Here is a 20,965-nt window from a genome sequence, read left to right as displayed (position 1 = left end):
GTGATACAATAGATCATTGTAGGTGATCTTTGATTGCTCTAGTTTGTAATAATTGTTTAAATACTAACTTAAAATTCTAAGTTTCTTATTTGAGTTTTTCAAATTAAAACCATTGGTTACATTTTGGAGACTCCCAACCAGAGCTGAATCTCACCGTGATAAACCACTCAATAAATATTGATTCCTACTGTCATCTATGCTTTGTTCCAGATAACTCTGAATCTGGAACTTGGATTAAAAAAAAAATACAAGTACATTTCTTTGTTCCCTTATATGCTCTGACGTTCACTTTGATATAACATTTATCTAATAACTAATTAGATAAAAGCTGTTGTGTTTTTTCTGTCTTTTTTTTTATTTTTTATTAATCACTATTAAATTGTTTGTGCAGCCAGTTTGCCATTTGATTTTCGGTCTGGTGGGAAAACATCTGGATTTCTTTCTCAAAACTCACAACTTCACTGAAATCAAGTTCTCCAACTTAAGTCTAGATAGTTTAAATCATATATAATTTAATCAAACTACATCTTTCAACTGCTCGAGCATCAACAGTGAAGGAAAATATAAATAGAAGATGTCAGAACTTACACCGAATAATGGCTAAAATCTTTAGGTTTTATATTCAGGACTAAAATCTAAATAAAGTTGGATTAAGTTTTAGTTTTCTCAAGGCTGTAAAGAAGGAATATTATTCAAAGTCCAGTGCACATAAATGTGTGTGTTATATATTATTATTTCGTTTTCAATTCACCTCTTTGTGTCAAATCTCTGAAAAAAGGGTTATGACGGCAATATTGATTAAACCTAGCTCTGATATTACATATTATTTTAAAGTTTATTTAAAATAATATATATTTATTTATTATGGTCTGCCTGAAGATGGGGCAGTTGTGATCAATAAGTGATGGATGAAATGTATTTACTTATCTACTAGCCCTCCTGCTGTGCTTTCAACTCTCACTGAAAATTATTTTCTCATCTTTTGCAGCCAAACCGTCACTTGGATTTCCAACGTAGTTTCCAGCATTCAAGGGGGTAAACTTTACATTATTTCTCTCCTTTCGTAAAATTGATGTGAAAACATCCTTGTTATTGTTGAGAATTGCAAAGTTAGGTCCTCAGACACATAGATGACAACCATGAATCTCAGGTCTTTTGCTCTTCTTTTATTTTTTTCATTTTAAAAGAATGAAATGTATGAAGAATATCTCTACGTGTTTTTCAAAATTAAAGGCACTTTGGTTTTTTTTGTTTTTTTGTTCTATTTCCTCTGGGTTGCTTTTCAAGGGTGTGCTCTAGGATGCTTCTTTTTTGTTTCTATGTGTACATTTTAAGTTTCTGTTTGCACTCTATACTTGCATTCTGAGCCTCTAAATATGAAAGATGGACTCAGTATAATTCTTCATAAAAAATTTATTTATATATATAAAACCCTTTTGAAACATCTGGACCTAGTTTATTTATTATACTTTATACATTTTTTATATTCATAATATATTTATATTTATACATTTATTTATTCTTTTTTAATGTTTTACTTTAAATAAAGTGCTATATTCTTACTATTTAAAAAAAACAACAACATTCTATTCAGTTCAAAATATGCTCCCAAAAGGAAACATTATGTTGTTGTAACTCCTATCAGGGTCTTTCCCGTGAGATATTGTAAATGGTAATGGCTGTTGGTAGGAATGATATCCTGTAACTGCCTGCCTTACATCACATCTGGCGGAGCTTCTGTCTGAAGAACATGTTGTTTTTCATTCGTCTGATAAAAAAAATGCTGAGATAATTTGTAATTTTATTCATAATTAGAAGAATTCTTCTTTGTAAAATTACCTCCAGAGAAGTTCCTAGAACAGAGCCAATCTTTTCTGTTGGCTTATTTAACTTCTTTTAGTCATTTGCTCTGATGCTGCTAGCCCATAGATGATGGCAGAAGGAATCACACTCTCCACATCAGCCTTATGGAAGTTATTCAGCATCTTGCTGTAAACTAAGCTTTCTCGAGAAGTACAGTCTTCATAAACTGCTTCAGAGCTGAGTCTCCAGTCCAATATGTTGTCCAGGCCTTTCTTCCACAAAAAGGGGACAGTCTAAACCAAATTTTTAGATTTCGCCTAAATGGAATGATTATGTAATGGCATATTTTTTTATAGAGTGGTTGTTGAGCTAGGATTTTTAAATAACGGGGTGTTTCCAGTAAATCGACTAATGCTGAGATATCTGAGCTTTTTTCCAGCCCTGAACCCATCATCTCATTTGTGAATCATCTCACTGTACAAAAAAGTCGCAAGCAGAGGAAAGCTGTTCCTTGCATTGTCTGCAGCTGGCGGTTTGAGCATGCACACTTCCTGGTTTGGTTTATTAGCAGCACATAGTTTGTATGCATAGTGTAAACTTAAAGGAATAGTACACCCAAAACATGATTAGCCTTCATTTTCTACTCACCCCCATGCTGAACAACACTCTGGAGTACTTTTTTGATATCTCAAATGCATCTGGAGATCTGGGAGGCTTCTTGCTGTCTGCTGACATTCAAATAATGGAGGTCTATGGTGCCCGAGGCAGAAAGGTCCATGAAAGTCCACAAAAAACGTGTCAATATTCCTCCATACTGCTCGTCCAATGTATTCCAAGTGTCCTGAGTGGGTAGCGTCCATAATTTACTCGAAACAAAGTCATTTAGAATGTTTTTAGAGCATAAACAGTAGTGTATAGGATTTCCTAAAAGCGCGTTCACAAGTCTACGGAAACCGCGGCAGAACAAACCAGATGAAAGTGCGCATTCAGCGTCTGCTCTGCCAATAATGCAAGCGTAGAAGAAGAAATGTGCTGTTTACCTGTGCAAAGAAAGAAACAACGAAAGAAAAATGTCTGAGGAGTGAGGACTTCAGTGTTGAGGAAGAGCATGAGTTCTTTGCCGAGCTGAATGCGCACTTTCGTCTGGTTTGGTCTGCCGCGGTTTCCGTAGTCTCGTGAACGCGCGTTTAGGAAATCCTATACACTACTGTTTATGCTCTAAAAACATTCTAAATGACTTCGTTTCGAGTAAATTATGGACGCTACCCACTCAGGACACTTGGAATACATTGGACAAGCAGTATGGAGGAATATTGACACGTTTTTTGTGGACTTTTATGGACCTTTCTGCCTGGGCACCATAGACCCCCATTATTTGAATGTCAGCAGACAGCAAGAAGCCTCCCAGATCTCCAGATGCATTTGAGATATCCAAAAAGTACTCCAGAGTGTTGTTCAACATGGGGGTGAGTAGAAAATGAAGGCTAATCATGTTTTGGGTGTACTATTCCTTTAATAAAATTTTTACACACTTCTGAATTCTAAAGTTTGAATTTATGTGTTTTATGATAAGCATTTGTGAATTCTGTTGTTAATTAATTAAAAACACACATACAAATCATACCTCCTGGGTCAGGCTAAGTTTGTGACTTGGGGTCCATTTCACAAAGCAGGTTTACTGAAAACTCTTCAGTAAACTCCTCAGTAAAAGTTTTCTAAACCTGAAATATGGGAGACTGATTTCTCCATTTCACAAAGAGTTTCCTAAACCCCTGTTTCAGTCACCGTAGTAACATTCTCCCCAGAGCTAACTTGGTCGGGAGCAGGTTTTGAGTCTCCCCTGTCTCCGTTCTCCTTACAGCCAATCACATTGTTTCATTTCCTGAGTTAGTTAGATTTCGTGTTAGTTTTGTGCATAAAAAAAAAAAAATCACTGGGTCAGTTAGACACATTAGGTTTTAAAAACAAACGTTGCATGTCAGTTTGACGAGGATCTTGTTAAAGGAACAATTTGCTTCATTTCACAGAGAATATGAAAACTGTCCTACCATGTACTTATCCCTGTGCTGCCATTACAAAAAAAATCTTAGCACTGAGAGGAAAATTAAGCATCATTCTATACAAAAGATAAGTTATCTACAAACTGAACGTGGGTACAGTTAAAAAACAACAACATTGTTTTCCCATATAGGATCCAAATACTATTTCCATCTTCCTGGTACTTTTGGATATTTTCTTTAGGGATCAACCACAGCAGCAGCACAGGTAGCTGCCAGTTTTGACTTTTTCTTGCTCTAGTTATCTGCTTCATCCTGACTCCACAATGAACTCTGTTATTGTTGGCCATATTAGCCTGCAATATCTTTATAACTATCCAGACGAATACTGTTGGGTATGCAGTGGTTTGTTTCATCAATTCACTATTTAGAAGTTGATAAAGCCATTAGCTTGTGAACTTTTTCTATTATTATTTTACCTGAATTGAATAGAGTATCGTGTGATGCTGAGCATCTGCACCAGTTAGAGTTAGCGGTTAGCGCTGATGGAACCCCATCATCAGGCATCTGATGTCCATGAAGCTCATGTTTAATCAGAAAGCCTGAGTGGATCAGGTTTACTATTTCACAGTTGCAGACACAGGAGTTTTTATACGGTCTTAAGTTACTCGCCAAAATTGGTATCATAGTGTGAAGATGCACTCCAAGTGCAGGTGGCATATGTAGGCATTTCTTTTTTTCTTGTTTCTCAGCCTTACAGGTTTGAGTATCTCTTCAGAGAGACCTTTTCTGCTCACCTAGGTCACTAAAGAGACACAATGTTAATGCATTCTTCATATTAGCAGATTGGCTAATATATTAGCAGAAACTTATTGTTTTGGTTAGGGGAGCAGCTGCAAGGAGGGAAGGGCTTTTTTTATTGCTGCAAAGGAGTGTCTTTAAGTATTGTTTAGTGTTGACTACATTGAAATATAAAAATTTTCAAAAACTTATTAACTAATATAGAATGATGTTTAATACTACTATGAGTAGTTGCAGTAGAGACTTTATTCTGCACTGAAATCCGTGTTTTTCTCTAGAATCTGGGGATTTGGAGAGAGATTTGGATGCTGGCAATGTGGAGAGCAAAAACAGTCTTCAGTGGAAAGGCCTTGTCAAAGACAGTGGAAGGCATGTCAAGATTAACGGCAAAACCAGGGACATGCTTGTAGTTTTCTTTGACAGTCTCTGTCATCCACAGAGATTTCATCAGGTTGGAGCAAAACTGTGAGCTCTGAGTTTTGCACAAAGATCTGCGTGTTTGATACAAACAACCAGAACCTTAGATGTATGTCGTCAGCTTTTCCACAGAAACTTTTGGCTCTAAAATGTTATTTTGGTGGGGGGTTGTAGTAAACAAGAGGCTTAGACAGTTTTTCTTTCTTCTTCTACCTTTATTGGCATTAGAATTCAGCCCATGGAACATGGCCAATAAATGAATTTAAAATTGTAGTTTAATGGTATTCTTGTCTCGGCTTTCTCCTCTCTTAAAGCATCACTGGCTCCAAGTGTCTTTTGGGCAGGGGGACGGATGAAAGGTAGAAGTTGTTGGAGGCCCAGCTGGGCTGTCGCTGCTCTGTTTTTCCCCGCTGCTCTGCTGATGCTGACCTTCAGGGGAGCATCAAGCAGCCAGAAGATGTCACAAACCTCTATGGCTCATGCAACGGCTACAGCAGCTGGACCAGGCCCGAGTCTGGCAGATGACCTCCCAGGCCTCCAGGCGGTCACAGATTTTCTTACCAGTGAACTCACGCATGTATGGTTCCTGTCCCTGGTTGGCTCAGTCGCTGTAGGCCTTAGTGGAGTTTTCCCTCTGCTTGTTATTCCTTTTGAATCAGGAGCTGCCCTCAAGACTGAAGGTAGGAAATGGAAATGTCTTTTTTTTCTCATTTTTTTTTTCTGAGCTAGGTTTTCATTTAATCACCAACCCAATAGCTAACTGTTTTTTTTTAAATGAGTAGTATTTAAAGATTGTTTCGGTTCTAATGTAAAGAGATGTTCCTCTTTTGTCTACCAAATGTGTTGCATACATTCTCTATATTGTCTAATGTTTTCTACAGATGAGTTGGTACGTTTCTTTTGCATTTATGTGTCTGTTCAGCTAAGTGATTTTGAGACCTTTTTAGTAGGACTATAAAGAGCAAATGAATGGTGAAATTGCAACAACAGTCTATATTCTATATATGTGCATTCTATATATGTCTATGTAGGTGCAGCCCTCATTTTTAACGTCTTTCATATAAGTTCTTTATGCTGCGACTTTGGGGCCATTTGGTTCAAGCTTTCTGCATCTATAGTTGTTATAATGACTCCAAATTCCCAAAACAAGATAATTAATAAGAGAAGCAAAGCACAAAGGAAAACAATATTGATTGTAAAATAATTTCCTCTTTTGATCATTTTTGGAAATCCTAGCAAAGAAAAGGTAGAAACTGGGCTGCTATTTGACACATCTGAAAGATAAAGAATCCATTTATTGGATTCATAAAGATAGGGCTGCAGAAAAGTATTCAAGATTCCTAATTTATTTCTTGGATAACAAACATGACGGATGCATACAGCTTTTTTTTCTGTTTCTTATGATTCCTAAAGAGTTGGTATAAGGGAGGTCATCCGTACCTGCTACTGTTTAAAAAAGAAAATGAAAATATGTAATAGTTCATAGTTCTTCTGTTTTTTTCTTGATTCTTATTTGTTTTGTAAAGTTAGTACAACAGTTTTTATCTTCCAAGTATCCTCCCTCACTCTAAAATAATCCAATATAATAATAATTCTTGTATAATAACCCTACTATAAAAAAAGGTAAAAAATGCTGTCATATGTGGACACACTTTATATATCCCATGCACCTTTTTCTTCCTTTGGCGCAGTTTTCTCCTTTGACTAATGGAGCTGATGTAACGAGTACATTACTCCACTGTGATCAATAAAGTCAATCAGTCAATCAATCAATGTTTTGAAATTGAAAATCCCCGATAAATGTCGTCCACTGGGATCAACAGTTGTTTCTTCTGGAAAATAGGCAGTTAGCCAAAAACCCAGCTGCATCCAGAATTTTATATAGTAAGCAGCTTTAAGTAAACTTTAAGCAGAGGCAAAAAAGGAACACCGCTGCACACTTCCTAAATGTGGCAGAAAACCTAATAGTTGGCACTGCAGTGATGCAAGTTTACAGCTTTTTTTTTTGGTTAGTTTTTTTTTTATGACGACCCTGTGCTATGTTGAAGAGTTCCCTCTTCTATAGCTTTAGCTGCAGCATGCAACAAGCAAAACTGCACTGTGTTCTTCAAAAAATATAAAAAAATGCATAAGGGTTTGTACTTGTTATAGCTAGTTTTCATTAGCTTTTAAACTGAAGTTTTATAATAATGTAATAATAATAATGCTAGAGCTGAACACACAAGGGCTTTCTGTTGAAATTGAACCTGCTGGTCAGTTAAAGCTACAGAGTTCAACAATTTTGGGAAATTATTTATACATGTACTAATCACTCCTTTTAGACTTCAAATATGTATATAATGCAATTGTAACTTAAAAATGATATGCTGTAGAGTTCTCTTATCCTTGCCCTCTAGTGACCCAGCTAAAGTCTCTTTAGGTGAGGCTGAAGGGCTGAAACTTTTACTGGGCCCCACCCACACCAACGTGTCATTTCAGATTTATTTTAGGCTGAGGCCAGACAAAAGCAGGCTTAACCAGAAGTTAGTGTGAGAGAAGGAAACGCTCCAAGGTTAAAGTTTCCGTGGAGTGCCTGTGTTATTTTGGTAATGTCAACATGTTGAGCCAAAGAAGCTATTGTGCATTGAAGTGCCTCATATGTTGAAGTGACAACAGGCGAGCTAAAATACAAGATGCCAATTTATCGAGATCCCTTTATAAAGCCCTAAATTTGTATTTATTTTATAAGCAGCATTTGAAGCTAAAAAATCAAAGAGATCTGTTTTAACCGTTGCTTGCAATAATTGGTACCGTGTTTCTTTGCCAGCTGGATGCCAAAAGCTGAAGCAGCTCTTGAGCTTTGCTATTGGTGGTCTCCTAGGTGATGTGTTTCTTCACCTCCTTCCTGAGGCGTGGGCGCTCTCTGGCCCTCAAGGTGGGTCTCAGAGGCACCCTTTATAAATGCTTTCATATTCTAATTTGTTTTCTTCTATGAAAAAAAAGACATGTACATGTTGCTTTGTTGAAGACTGTGGCAGTGTTTAGAAGCAGAGTTTTGGTTGTAGCAACATATCTCTAGTGTGCATCTCATGCCCACATATTTACAGTCTGTCTGCCGCCTTTTACAGCTAGTAAACACAACCACTACATGACCCAGGGCTTGTGGGTAATCATCGGTCTGTTTGCCTTCCACCTGCTGGAGAAACTGTTCCCAGATGAAGACGGCCTCAAGGATGCCCCCCCAGATTCAGACCTGAATTTTAATCTCTCTGTAAGTATCTTTGCAATCTCTCTGTATACTGCATGTCAACACAAGCCTTTACATATTTTTACTCTGGTTGGCATGCTTTGTGCACATACTAGAATGCTTAATTCTGCACATCTGTAAGTGGTGTTTTGATGGCTGTCAAATCAGATGACCCATCAAACACCCGGGAGTTTACAGCCATAGTTATAGATTTTGGATGGAATCCATTCTGATTTTTCTTTTTTTTTTTTTTTTGCCTGTCTTTAAATGGTGCAAAAAAACAAATGTCAGTTTAATGTTGAGCCTTCTGCCTTTTGAAATCCAAACAAAAGATGTTTGAAATGATATTGTAGGCGGATATGTCCAGACTGCTCTGGTTTCCTAATAGCCAGTGTTTGTACTCTTCTATTGTATCCTGCAGCTTACTCTGTGTATATTTACCCAGGTGCATCATCTACTTCAGTCCTGTAATCCAGTCAAAGGCTAAAAGCAAAAGAAGTGCATTTATCACAGAGCCGATTAACCCTCACAGGGTGCTGAATTTGGAGCTTACAGATTTGAAACAGCTGTTCCTATTTACATTTTATTCCTCTATTTATTCATAAAGAGATGCCAAGTCTAACATGCATCTATTTTACTAAAGGAAAGCTTTCTAATCACATTTAGTCAAACTTTAAAAATATATTTCCTAGCTTTGATCAAAACTATCTATTGCAGTGTTTTTTGTAAAGCAGAATACATGCTCCATCCTGCCTTTTTATGCCAGTGAGGGAGAAGATTGGAATCCATGTCTCAGCCCCTCTACTTGTGTCTATTTTTAGTGCAAGGGATGAAGCAGCTGCTTCAGCCATTTCAGTGTCCGCCGGAACGGCACTTTTAGGAAGAGGCAACAATAGATATGGACAGAGATTAAAAGGCCTTAAGTGTTTTCTCCTTAAACATTAGTGCTTTTGCTAATTTTACCAAAAGACAGCAATGAGCTGAAAACATTTTGTCATGAATTATGCCAGTGCTTTGGAACAATGCATAATTTTTACATGGGTGTTTGCACAGTCCTCTGCAACGACAATTTAGCTCCAATCTGTTGGAGATGATTAATAGCCCTAAAATTGATCACACTTCATTACTTCCCCAAGCTTCAGTCACAGAGATGGAGAAAACATTTCTCTGCGGCGAGCAGAGGACCGCAGGTTATTTCCTTCTTGCTTTATCAGACAATCGGGCCAAATGGCAACACAAGTGGTTTCTAAATGATGGAACAGGGAAGTTGGCTATTCTCAGAAAACAGAAGCCCTAGTTGAGATAAATATAAGGGTCATCTGGTTTTGACTGTAGTTGAATCATTTTAGCACAGCTCAAAACCAACAATGAAACATCTGTTTGCTGCAGTGCACTAATTACATTCCTATTAAATAGCTTTTTTTCTGACTAGTTACACTGGGAGCTCTTTGATTCTGTTGGGGAGACATTTTGAAAATGACTGACATACGTTTGTATGTTTTGGTGACCGCACATGTTTTATAAAAGTCACATTTTATTTTTCTCCACAGTCAAATTCAGCTATAAATGTCAAAGCAGAAACATCACTCAGAAATGGAAACCATGCTGAGGCGTGGAAATCCTTCCAGCGACAGACTCAGCAAGACACCTCAGAGAAAATTAAGGTAATTCTGAAAACCGAAACAAATCCCAGAATATGAAGAGAAATAGGGCAACAGTGGGGATAAACTTTTGACTTTGATATGGCTTCCCTTTAAGAGATGATCACATATAATCTTACTCGTTCGGTCAGACATCTAAAAACAGCAATGTGGAAATACAGGAAAATAGATACTTGTATGTCATCTTAAGGATTTCCATAATTTTTGCTGTTCTTAACATTTGGAAGTTTCAGATCATTAAGCAAATGATGAGAGTAAAGACAAGATGCAGTCCCCCCCCCCCCCCCCCCCCCCCTTCATTAAGAGAAAAAAACTTGCCAAAACCATCTGCCTCTGTGTGGAAGCGTAAGCTCTCGCTAAACATAGTACCACCTTTAGTCACAGCATGATTTGAATTTCCAATTGCTTGTACCGAGTCCTCTACATCAGTGTGGATAATTTTTTTTCCCCACTCCCCTTTGTTATCCATGGTTTAGGGTTTTGGGGAGAAAACAGCCTGTTTAGGGTCCTTCCACAGCCTCTCATTTTGATTTTAGTTCTGACTTCAGGAGGAAACTCCAAAACCTTCATTTCTTTGAGCTTTTCAGAGCTCTACTAGCAGGCATCGGGGACTGCTGTTAAATTAAGTTTATGGGGGTGGCCCATTCTCCTTCTCCTGGTTCCACCAGTAGCAGTAAATAATTAATTTCTTTAAAGAAAAACAAAACTACCCCAAACCATCATGCTATCACCACCATGCTTTACTGTTTTTTTTTTGTTTTTTTTTTGTTTGTTTTTTTTCCTTGTTAGTCTGGTTCAGGTGTAGCAAAATGCCTGAAAAAACCAAAACACCATAAAGCCTTTGCCATAATGTTTTGGAAAGAGAAATGTGTGTATGGGGATTTGTTTTGATCAGTCGTACTTTCATCTGGAAGATTGTAGTTTAACCTCTTGAATCATGATTGAATCATGAGATCAGAAAGCTCCAGATGATGTTCAAAGCTTTTCTCTGAACTCCTTGATTAGTTGTTTACGCACTCTTTGAGTAAATTTGCTTAGTCAGCTCTTTTAGCCACTGAAAAGTTCCAATACTTTCGTATGGTTTCTTCATGTGTGGATAATGGCTCTCATTGTAGTTCAGTGCAGTCTTAAAGTCGTAGAAATTACTTCCCAATCTATTATCCATGACTTTTCCTAGTCTTTTTTTATACAATCGTTTATATATTTTTTTTTTTGTAATTTTCCTCATTGTGTCCAGTTAAAGGTATAGTGGAGGATGTTCTTTTTCTGGGTGGATAAACAAAATAAGTGTTTCCCCTAATTGCAATCATTCTGGTTATTTGTTTACGTAAGGGCTCGTCCCCATTTTCATTTCATTTAAACAGAGCGTGCACAAGCAGACACGGGCTCATGCACGCTCTCGCTGGCGTCTATTAGACGTTCCCTCGCGGGAGCGGGGTACAAGGTTGTGCATGTGCATTTTGTGGAGAGGGTCTTTTCAAATACTTGCGAAAATCCACCACATACCTTTAACTAGTTTCCTGATACTACATGCCAAGCAGTAATCAGGTCTTGGTGTCACTATTCAAATTGATGTAAACATAATCAGTAAGGGAAAAATACTTTTCACAACACTGCATCTTTAAAAAGAATGCTTAAAGACTACATTTAAAGCACACTCTTGCCCTTAACCTGAAAATGTAGCTTAATTAATAGACAATGTTATGACATCAAATCCCAATGTTTTGATTTTTCTTTTTCGGTTTTAGACATTTGTTTTCATACAATGTCTTACAGACAAGTGGGTACCTTAACCTTCTGGCCAACTGCATTGACAACTTTACTCACGGGCTGGCAGTAGCTGCAAGTTTCTTGGTGAGCAAAAAGGTAGGATTTGTTTCACAGAGTTTCATCACCCCATTTCATACTGTCAGTTAAAAAATCCAACTCATTCATTTTATATATGATTTTGTGTGAGAGTGGTGGCTTCATTACCTAAGGTCAAAAAGAGACTGAAAACTTAAAAGTATTTCAAAGGTTACATGCAAAAATAAAAGGCACCTATTAGCTGTGAAAGCTTGGAGGATCTCAGTGTGTGTGGAGTAGAGACTGACACGGGAGTGGATTTTCACTCCTGTCCCGTCCTACTCCCACAGAAAAAAATGGTGTCCCGTCCCGATCCCGGGCCAGAGTAGAAATCTAAATCCTGTCCCGTCCCACTCCTGGTGAAATTACTCCCACTCCCATCCCGCTCTCATTCAGAATGACTCCTGCACCACTCCCATTCTTGTTGTTTTTGAGCGCGGGTGAAAAACTCAGAGCGGAAGTTACTATTGGTTTGCTCCCGCTCCCGTCTGCTCCCGTTAATGTTTAATCCTGTACCGTCCCAATCCCGTGATCGTTACTAATACTGACTCCCATCCCACGGGAATCCCGTGGCCGGTGGGATTCCCGAAAAAATGTCAGTCTCTAGTGTGGAGTGGTAATTTCAGCCATTGTGGCTAACTAAAAATGGGAGAAGATGCAGATGATTAAGAGGAAGAAATGTAAAAATGGGTCCAAGAAAGACATTTATGCAGGTATTTTGTATGGATGGATATATTAGTTTGTCTTGTTTTTTGCAGAAGAGTAAAATGGAGAAGTTGCTGCTGCTAAGTTTTTATCTGAATCAGTTTAGAAGATAAGGAAAGAAAAGGAGGAGGCAAAAAGGTGTTGACAAAATTCATGCAATAAATTTTTTGTGGTCATTTTTGTTAAAAAAAAAAAAAGGAAAAAAAAAAAGGGAAGTTGATTAGAGAGCCCTGTGATACTTAACCCTGAAAGCCTTAGAGGGAAACGTAGTGAGGACACCATTTTTCTTTACATACAGGCTAAGTTAGCTGTCCTAAACCTGGTCATCTAATTATAAAGACCGCTGACTGATCACTTGTTAGAGGACCTGAAGCTATTCACATTCTTTTTTTGGGAGGTGCATTTTAAACTCCAGAGACACAGATTTGTACCGCTTCAGTAGGTTACTGTGTATCTGCAGTTCTGGGACATGAGTCCAGCTGGAGGGACAGAAGGCTAACAGCATGAAGTATTGATCAGATTGCCAGAAAGGAAGTTGACTACATATTTCAAACATGCGCTTGCAAGATTTTTTACCAGCAATTTTTGTTTACTTATGTTGTTTATCACCGTGTTTGCACTAAAATATTAAAAATAATACTGCAACGAACACAATGTTAATTAAACTTGAATGAAAAGGAAGACAATTAATCATTTAGTGAACTCAGCATTCTTTTTTTATTCCATTCCAGTCTAATATTGGGATCTTAATGAGTATTTATTTATTGTGAAAAAAATATTTTTTTGGTTTTTCAACCTGGAAGAAAGACGCTTGTCTTCACTGCGAAGGCATTATGCTGCTGTACATTTATTTATAAAAATGCTTATACCACAGGAACAGTATGACAGTAAACTTCAGCACTTCTGAAACTGTGACACTTTTTTTGTTGGGAAATACCAGAAAACCGGTACCCAACCCCTGCCTAACAATGGTATAGTTAAAAGCTTAAAAAAAGCGTATCATTCCACTGTTAAAGGCCCTTAAATATTTTAATAAACATGGTCAGACTAGGCTTCTTTTTTTTTTTTTTTTTTTAAAGAAAAACAGGTTGGTGTTCCATATAAACCACCTTGTCCTTTCTTTAATGGTTTATTTTTCTCTTGCAGGTTGGATTCCTCACCACTTTTGCTATTCTACTCCACGAAATCCCTCATGAGGTGAGATAACAGTATTTATATAAACCTGCAGAGGTGGGTAGAGTACCCAAAACTTGTACACAAGTAAGAGTTGTACTAATTCAGCATAGTTTCACTCCAGTGAAAACCTGTCATCCAAGAAATGTGTTAAAAATATATATATTTGATAACAAGGTTGCTCACGTAAGACTAATTGATAACATTTAATCTAATATTTAAAACAAACATAGAATTATACTGACACTATTAAAAAAGTTGAAATACAAATTTTACAAATATGAACTTAATTGCAAAATAATACATTCTGGCAGAAGAAACACTTTTCCAAAAACAATCTTCCAAAATGACCTTTATGAAATCAGCTTTTAGAGTAGTTAATCTATATACTGTGTGGTAGATCTGTGTAAAGTAACTTGATTGACAATATTCACTCTATATTCATTTGACTTATAGCTGCCACAGCAGGCTTAGCAGATAAAAAGTAATTTATAAAACATCAAAACTTAATCATTTCAACAGCATTTTTCACTTTTCCTGTGTCTTTTTTTTGGTTTTGTTTATAACACACCTGTTCTCGATTCAGTCAAGTTACTCTGATGGGCAGCTCAAACTTTTACTCAAGAGTAGTGATGCTTCATGATGGCAATACTTAAGCTACTCCTTTAATATTTAGGCAATAGTTAATCTAATTACTTACCATCCACCCTGTAAACTAGTATAGTGTCGTATGCTGGTGAAGATTCTCAGTCATCCAGATCATAGTCATTCCAAAAAAGTTAAAAACAATCCTCTGGACTTTACTCTGTTGCCCTGCATGGGGCAACATTGCGGCCCCCATCCAGGGGAACAGAACACCTTGCCTGTTCAGCCAAACCAACAATTCCCTCAAACAACCCCCCTTTCAGAGACATAGATAGGTTTCAGGTATTGGAGGCTAACAAAGAACCCAACGACTGCCCATTCTTAAGGGGCGGACATGTTCGTTCGGTTCAATTTGCATGTTTCCTACGCCAAAACAAGCTGTTGTTTTTGGGCCACTATATAAAGCTCTGACATTTTGAATTGAAAAAGCTTCCTGGATTGGAAGCGAAACGTCTTAAAAACAAAGTCCAGTGGATTGTTTTTTTAACCTTTTTTGGAATTTGTATTTTGTCCTTTCAGAAGCGTCTTTTCAGTATAAAATTACATTTCTGCATAACTTGGAGCTTTCTAACAGATTAGACTAGTGGAGTGTTTGTAAACAGAAATTTTGTTGCTTTTCTCTGCTTAGTACAATGTTATCCTCTACAGATAGGAGACTTTGCTATTCTGCTGCGAGCTGGGTTCGATCACTGGAGTGCCGCCCGGATGCAGCTGTTTACGGCTCTGGCTGGGATCTTGGGAGCTTGTTTCGCCCTCTGTGCTCAGTCACCCAGAGCTGCTGGTAGTTTTAATTCCATTTAACACACAATTCAGTAATCTGAAATCTTAAGAAAATCTTCTGACCAGATTATGCATGAATAATTTTATTTTGTTTTAGAAAGCTCCTCCAGCTGGATTCTATCTTTCACTGCCGGGGGTTTCCTCTACATTGCCTTGGTTAATGTTGTGCCTGACCTGCTACAGGAGTCCAGTTTAAGGTAAATGCTAAATAAATTCAGCAGGGGTAAAAAATTGGACAAATATTCTAACTAGTCCACTATTTCTCATATATTACCTCCAAGGAACCAGATTTTATTGATTGAATTTAACTTTAACAACATTTCTTCAGCCTTTTAAGATATTTTCGATAATTTCTACTGGTAAATTAATGGGGGGCAAATGTGTTTCTTTTCTTTTCTTCAAAGATATGCCACGGTTGTATCTAGATGTCAAAGATTTCATTTTGCATAGAATACCTTTTTATTTAAACAGCCAGGCACTTCATCACCAGCAGTCTGTCATTAACACGTGAACGATGGTGCCTCTTGTCTTTGTCTTTTACCTGTCCACTTATGTGCATTTATAGGTTTCAATGGTCTCACACCTGGAACAGAATGTATACGGAAATGACTGGTGCTATAAAAAAAAAAATGTAGTGCTGTTAAGATTTGGCAAAATAACCAAATGATCTCGAATGAAGAAAGATGCAAAAAAAAGTCTGTTTCTTTGACAAACTTTCAAAACAAAGACAAGACTCGGAGAACCACAATCTCTGTTAAAAATGAACTATGAAAATAAACAAACAAAATTGGTAGCCTATGGCTATGTCTGAATTTCAGCCCTAACCCCTCCATAGCTTAGTTGTAGATTTTATAGTCAACTTGGTAACTGGCCGTTCTGACAGATAATCATTATTTTTCGTTCACTGTTGGTTACATGACTCTGGCTCCCGGCGCAGTGCATAGTGCCTCTTTGCTTTCTCTCTTTCCCTAAAAATATCCCATGATGCTTTGTGAAGAGAGCTCTTGCAAAGCATTCTGGGATGTATCTGCTCGTCTAGTGACCATAAATGTACACTACTTTTCAAAGTGCATTGTGGGAAGTTTTGAGTTAACTACTTTTCCATCCACTAGACAGTTGGATGCTCATATAAAATGGTGCAACCACTATATAGTTCTCTATATAGTGGTTAAGGTGGACATTCCATTACATTCAATAAAATGTGTATTCTGTCTATTTCCCTAACTGTATTACTTAGGAATAGTTTACAAAAAACTCCAACAAGTATTTTTTTTTTATGTAGAAGGTATGTTCACAACTTTGTAAATCGGTATTTCTTTTTCTTTTTAGACACTCCCTGGTGCAAATGCTGCTCATTTTCTGCGGGATGGGTACCATGGTTTTCCTCTCAGCCATTGTTGACTGAACATGGGGGTGGAAATCTCTCCCACCTTAACAAACACTACTACTGGAGATATTTTTTCCTCTGCACCAGCGTCTTATTCTTTGAACCATCATCCAGATGAAGAGGCGGATTCTTTCAAGGCTCTCTGTCATCGCTGTCATGGAGCACTAGAGCAAATATCTTAAAAAAGTATAGCACTTTATTTACAGATGACTGAAAGGAAAGACTGTTTTGTAAGACAGATAGGACGAGACATTAATGGGTGGACACTTTGAAATGTGCCATAAGGAATGGTCAAGGATAAAAAAAAAACAAAGTTTATATGGAAATCTGTTACCAAACTGTCTTTTAGACAATCATGATGCTTTGCACATACATTCACTACCAGGTACAAAAGACGACTCTTGATCTCAATAGGAGGTATTTCTTGCACAGAGCAAAGAGCTACATCTAATTTTTTTAAATGTGTGTTGTCATTGGCGTTTGCTTCTGAATACACAATGAAAATATTTTTCATCACCCGTTTTTGCAGTGTGCTTTAAACAAATACCAGTTATTGAGAAGAATTAGTTATCAGTGTTTTTCTTTTTCCCACCTTCATCTGTTTTCCTTCCACACGCAGTGTAGCCTGCACCTTCGGAGCTTAATACAGCTTTCAGCCTGAAGAACAGTTTGTGTTAAACTTATACATGGATACTTGTGTTATCTTATTTACTAACATTAGTATTGGAGATTAGATGCAGGTTTAGAAAGTGGAAAACAAGGGAAATTACATGTTTTAAAATGTTTTTTTTTTTTTTTTTTGAAGAAATAAACTTCACATTTTAGACAATTGTGTGAAAGCATTTATGTTTCTATTGCAGGAAAAAAAATCTGAGTTGCAAAGATTTGAAATAATATAGAAATATTTTAAGAAAACTATATTTTATTAGACTTCTTTCCGTCTCACTCCCTAGATGTTTCATTCATTCATTTATCCATCTATTATTTAATCTATCGCTCCATTCATTCATCTGTCCATAGGTCTATTGCAGGCACATTGGTCTTTTTTTCTCCCACCTTTTTATTTTCTTTTTCGATTTTTTAAGTTTTTGTAATTAAAACTGAAAACATTGGAAGAAATATCTTCAGTAAATGAGTATTAAACAGTTTTCTTATTTAGTAAAAAAAAAGTGTCAAAAATGTTGGGTATCTGGAATAGCTTTCATCATTGTTTAAAAATCCTGTGATTAGATAGCATTCACTGTGTTGGTGACAGAATCTATATCTAGTACTATTAGGTGATTTAGGGCTGTAATTGTAAGTCCTGCTGCTTTGCTGCAAGAAGGTCATACGCTCAAGTGCCTTCCTTCTCCCACCGCCCATCAACATGTATTTTATCTTAGCAGGTCAGTTAAAACTAGCCTAAGGTGCAAGTATGTGTGTGTGTGGTGGTGTTCATCATATTTCTGTATTTGTGCTGCCCTGTAAAAAAAACCCCAAAAAAAACGGGTGGCCTGTCCAGGTTGTATGCCGTTTCTCTCCCCTTTCCAACTAAGCACAGGCAGCATTGCCTTGACTCTACAGCGGTTGAGTTAAGAGGATCAGGTAGATCTCATAAAACTGACCTTTCTGCGTAAAATTTTTCACGTTTAGAATAATCCTACTGCAAAGGGTGATAGGTTGTCATATGGAAGTAAGGCGGAGGGGGCAATGACTGTTCACACATTTTCCAGTTTCAGCAGTGTATTTGGCAAGCGTATAATGCCATAACGACTCAACAGCAGGTTGCCTTCCTTAGTCATCAGGCTCCAAGCAGCTTAATGTCTGTGGGAGCCTTCTTCAGTCACAGCACATAAAAACAAGTATCACCGCTTACACTGCAGCAAGAGGCATAGAGCAGAAAACGGAGTAAACGCAGAGGCAGATGGTACATTCCTGTTCTTATACTGTCATCGTTTGGTTCAAGTTTTAAAAGTTTTGGAAGGAGATTTACATGTTGAAGTTTTAGAAAATAGTTTCCCTGGGAATTTTAGATATGTGGCATGCGTTTCTAATTTGTGCTGATACAGGTACAAAAAGACATTGAGTATATGCAAGTAATAATAGAAGAAGTCAACCAGGAGCACTGTGAACCATTATTAAACCTGCCAGGACATTAACAAGATTAGCTTTCCAGGTTCTAACTGCCAACGTTTAGTTCAGATCAATGGATGTGTTTACGTTGATAAACCACCTAAATGTGCAAAATATATATATATATATATATATATATATATATATACATTTTTCCCTTTGGCATTAATAATGCATTTTTGAACTGAATAGAATGAAATCATAAAAGAATACACCCTTATTTTTCAAGATATTTTATCTTCACTTTATTTAGAATCAGACAATGCTGAGAAAATGTCAATTAAATGTGACTGTCACCATCATATTGCAGTCTAACAAAAGAAGCCAAACGACCCCCATTCTAAATTTGAATATTGTCTAAGCAAAAACAAGGCTTTGTTGAGCTACTGTATAAAGCAACGCAATGCTATGTCTGGTTTACATTAAAAAAGCTTCCTGGACGGGAAGCAAAAGGTCTTCAATATTGGAAACGAAGTCCAGTGGATTGTTATTTTTTTTACTTTTTTGAAATGTGACTTAAAAAAAAAACAAGGTGAACCTCTTTAATGTGCAATCCTTTTAAAAAGGTTTCATATTGCTTAGACATTTTCACGACTTTAAAAACACAAACTTCAATCTTTTTATTAGAAATACGTGTGAAAGATCACTGCAAAGTTCTGCATTGCATTTAAAGTGCATTTGAAGAGAAATTCTATTCAGTTTATTAATATAGAGCTAGATCATACAGTCAAACTGATTTAAAGTTCAACAACAACTAATTAACTCGAAAACAATCCATCACGCCAAGTATGCTTGCAACAACAATGGAGAGGAAAACTCCCTTTTAACAGGAAGAAACCTCTAACAGAACCAGAGTCGGTGTGAGCGGCCATCTGCCGAGGCTGACTGGGGTTCAAGGAGACAAGCCGACATACAGAAAGAAGCAGAGATACAAAAGGCAACTGTCAACTAGCTCCACAGGCGGCCCTGTCCAGGAAACACACAGCCAGGCAGACGAACTCTAAGCCAGCTCCCATGTCAGAGCATGAAGAGAGCACATCCAGCAATCACAGTCAGAGAAACAGAACTACACTGAAAAACAGGCCAACTCTATACTCTATGAATAAATGTGTTGATGGCAGCAGCACAGCTTTTATTTCTCTCAGGTATAGTGTCACAGGCAAACAGAACCAGACCAGATGAAAAAAAAAAATGAAGCAAAATGATGAAAAGGGGTCCCTATGTCCTCCAGCAGTCTAAGCCTATAGCAACATAACTATAGAGATAGCGCTGGATAACCTCAGTCAACTATAGGCTTTATCAAACAGGAAAGTTTAAAGCCTAGCCTTAAAAGAAGACAGGGTGTCTCCCTCATGGGCTAAAACTGGTAGTTGGTTCCATAGGAGAGGACGCTGACAACTAAAAAATCTGCCTGAACCACTAGTGAACCTGCCGATTGAGAGGAAAGGACTCTGTTAGTAACATAAGGTACAATCAGAGCTCTGTTATAAGATTGAGCTTGGCCATTTAAGGCTTTCTATGTGAGGAGGAGGATTTTAAATTCTTTTCTGGATTTAACAGGAAGCCAATGAAGAGAAGCTAAGTGTTAAAGATAGGCTCTGTGTATGCACCTTCACGCTCTACTGTATCTCTCGGTTTCTTTTCCCTGAAAAGAGATCATAACTCTTTAAATAACACTTCATAACTTATATTTATTAAATAACCAGGAGACATGACAACAGATTCTGATAGAAATTGTGATCCTACTCGGGTCAGAGAAATTGCTTAGAGCAGGCATCCCCAAACTCGGTCTTCAAGGCCCCATGCCCTGCAGGTTTTAGAGGTTTCCTTGCTCCAGCACAGCTGATTTTAATTGAAAGCTGATTAACAGGCTTTTGGTCTACTGCAATCATTATAACCAGCTGTGCTGAAGCAGAGAAACCTCTAAAACCTGCAGGACAGGGGGCTTGAGGACCGAGTTTGGGGATACCTGGCTTAGAGTTTGCAGAATGTAAGCTGCTCACCTCAGTAAGGGGCCCCAATTAACAGTTATAAAGACATTTTATACATCTCCAGTCTGCCACATCATCTTACTTTACATCATACACGTTAGCAGATGAGTAGATATCCATAGTCACAGCCTTATCAAAATATTACACTTTGTTCTTAGCTCAAGGACACTGCTCTCATTCCATTTCCAAATCTTTGTCACTTACAAAATAAGGATTATAACTGTACTGTATATCCAGACAAAGGGACTGTCTTAACTAGATTAACTATTGTAGAAAACATCAGTTCTGACGCACAACAGGCAGCCAACACCAGGGTGTAATAAACTCACACATCTTCAGTCACAACCTAACATAGGATAGGAGAGATATGAACTCTCTTTTTAATTTTCCTCAGAACTCTGGCTGCAGCAATTTTGGATGAG

At 37.4% G+C, this 20,965-nt stretch overlaps 1 protein-coding gene across 2 annotated transcripts; it reads left to right on the top strand.

The window, feature by feature from the left end:
- The first annotated feature begins 889 nt into the window (after positions 1 to 889).
- Positions 890 to 16,956, top strand: slc39a13 (solute carrier family 39 member 13). Of its 2 annotated transcripts, none has more exons than XM_038283911.1 (10): positions 890 to 1,035; positions 5,333 to 5,698; positions 7,825 to 7,932; positions 8,126 to 8,268; positions 9,795 to 9,908; positions 11,682 to 11,759; positions 13,602 to 13,652; positions 14,922 to 15,054; positions 15,151 to 15,250; positions 16,383 to 16,956. In XM_038283911.1, the coding sequence occupies exons 1-10, from the start codon at positions 909 to 911 to the stop codon at positions 16,456 to 16,458; spliced, it is 1,296 nt and encodes a 431-aa protein (XP_038139839.1). In that variant the 5' UTR covers positions 890 to 908; the 3' UTR covers positions 16,459 to 16,956. The 2 variants fall into 2 exon arrangements, with proteins under 2 accessions (XP_038139839.1, XP_038139838.1); XM_038283910.1 differs by having other exon boundaries at positions 11,682 to 11,771.
- The last annotated feature ends 4,009 nt before the right edge of the window (positions 16,957 to 20,965 follow it).

Source organism: Cyprinodon tularosa, unplaced genomic scaffold (assembly GCF_016077235.1).
Source record: "Cyprinodon tularosa strain WSP-4 unplaced genomic scaffold, ASM1607723v1 ctg197, whole genome shotgun sequence".
Taxonomy (NCBI): Eukaryota; Metazoa; Chordata; class Actinopteri; order Cyprinodontiformes; family Cyprinodontidae; genus Cyprinodon; species Cyprinodon tularosa.
This window is presented reverse-complemented; position numbering and strand designations above follow the sequence as displayed.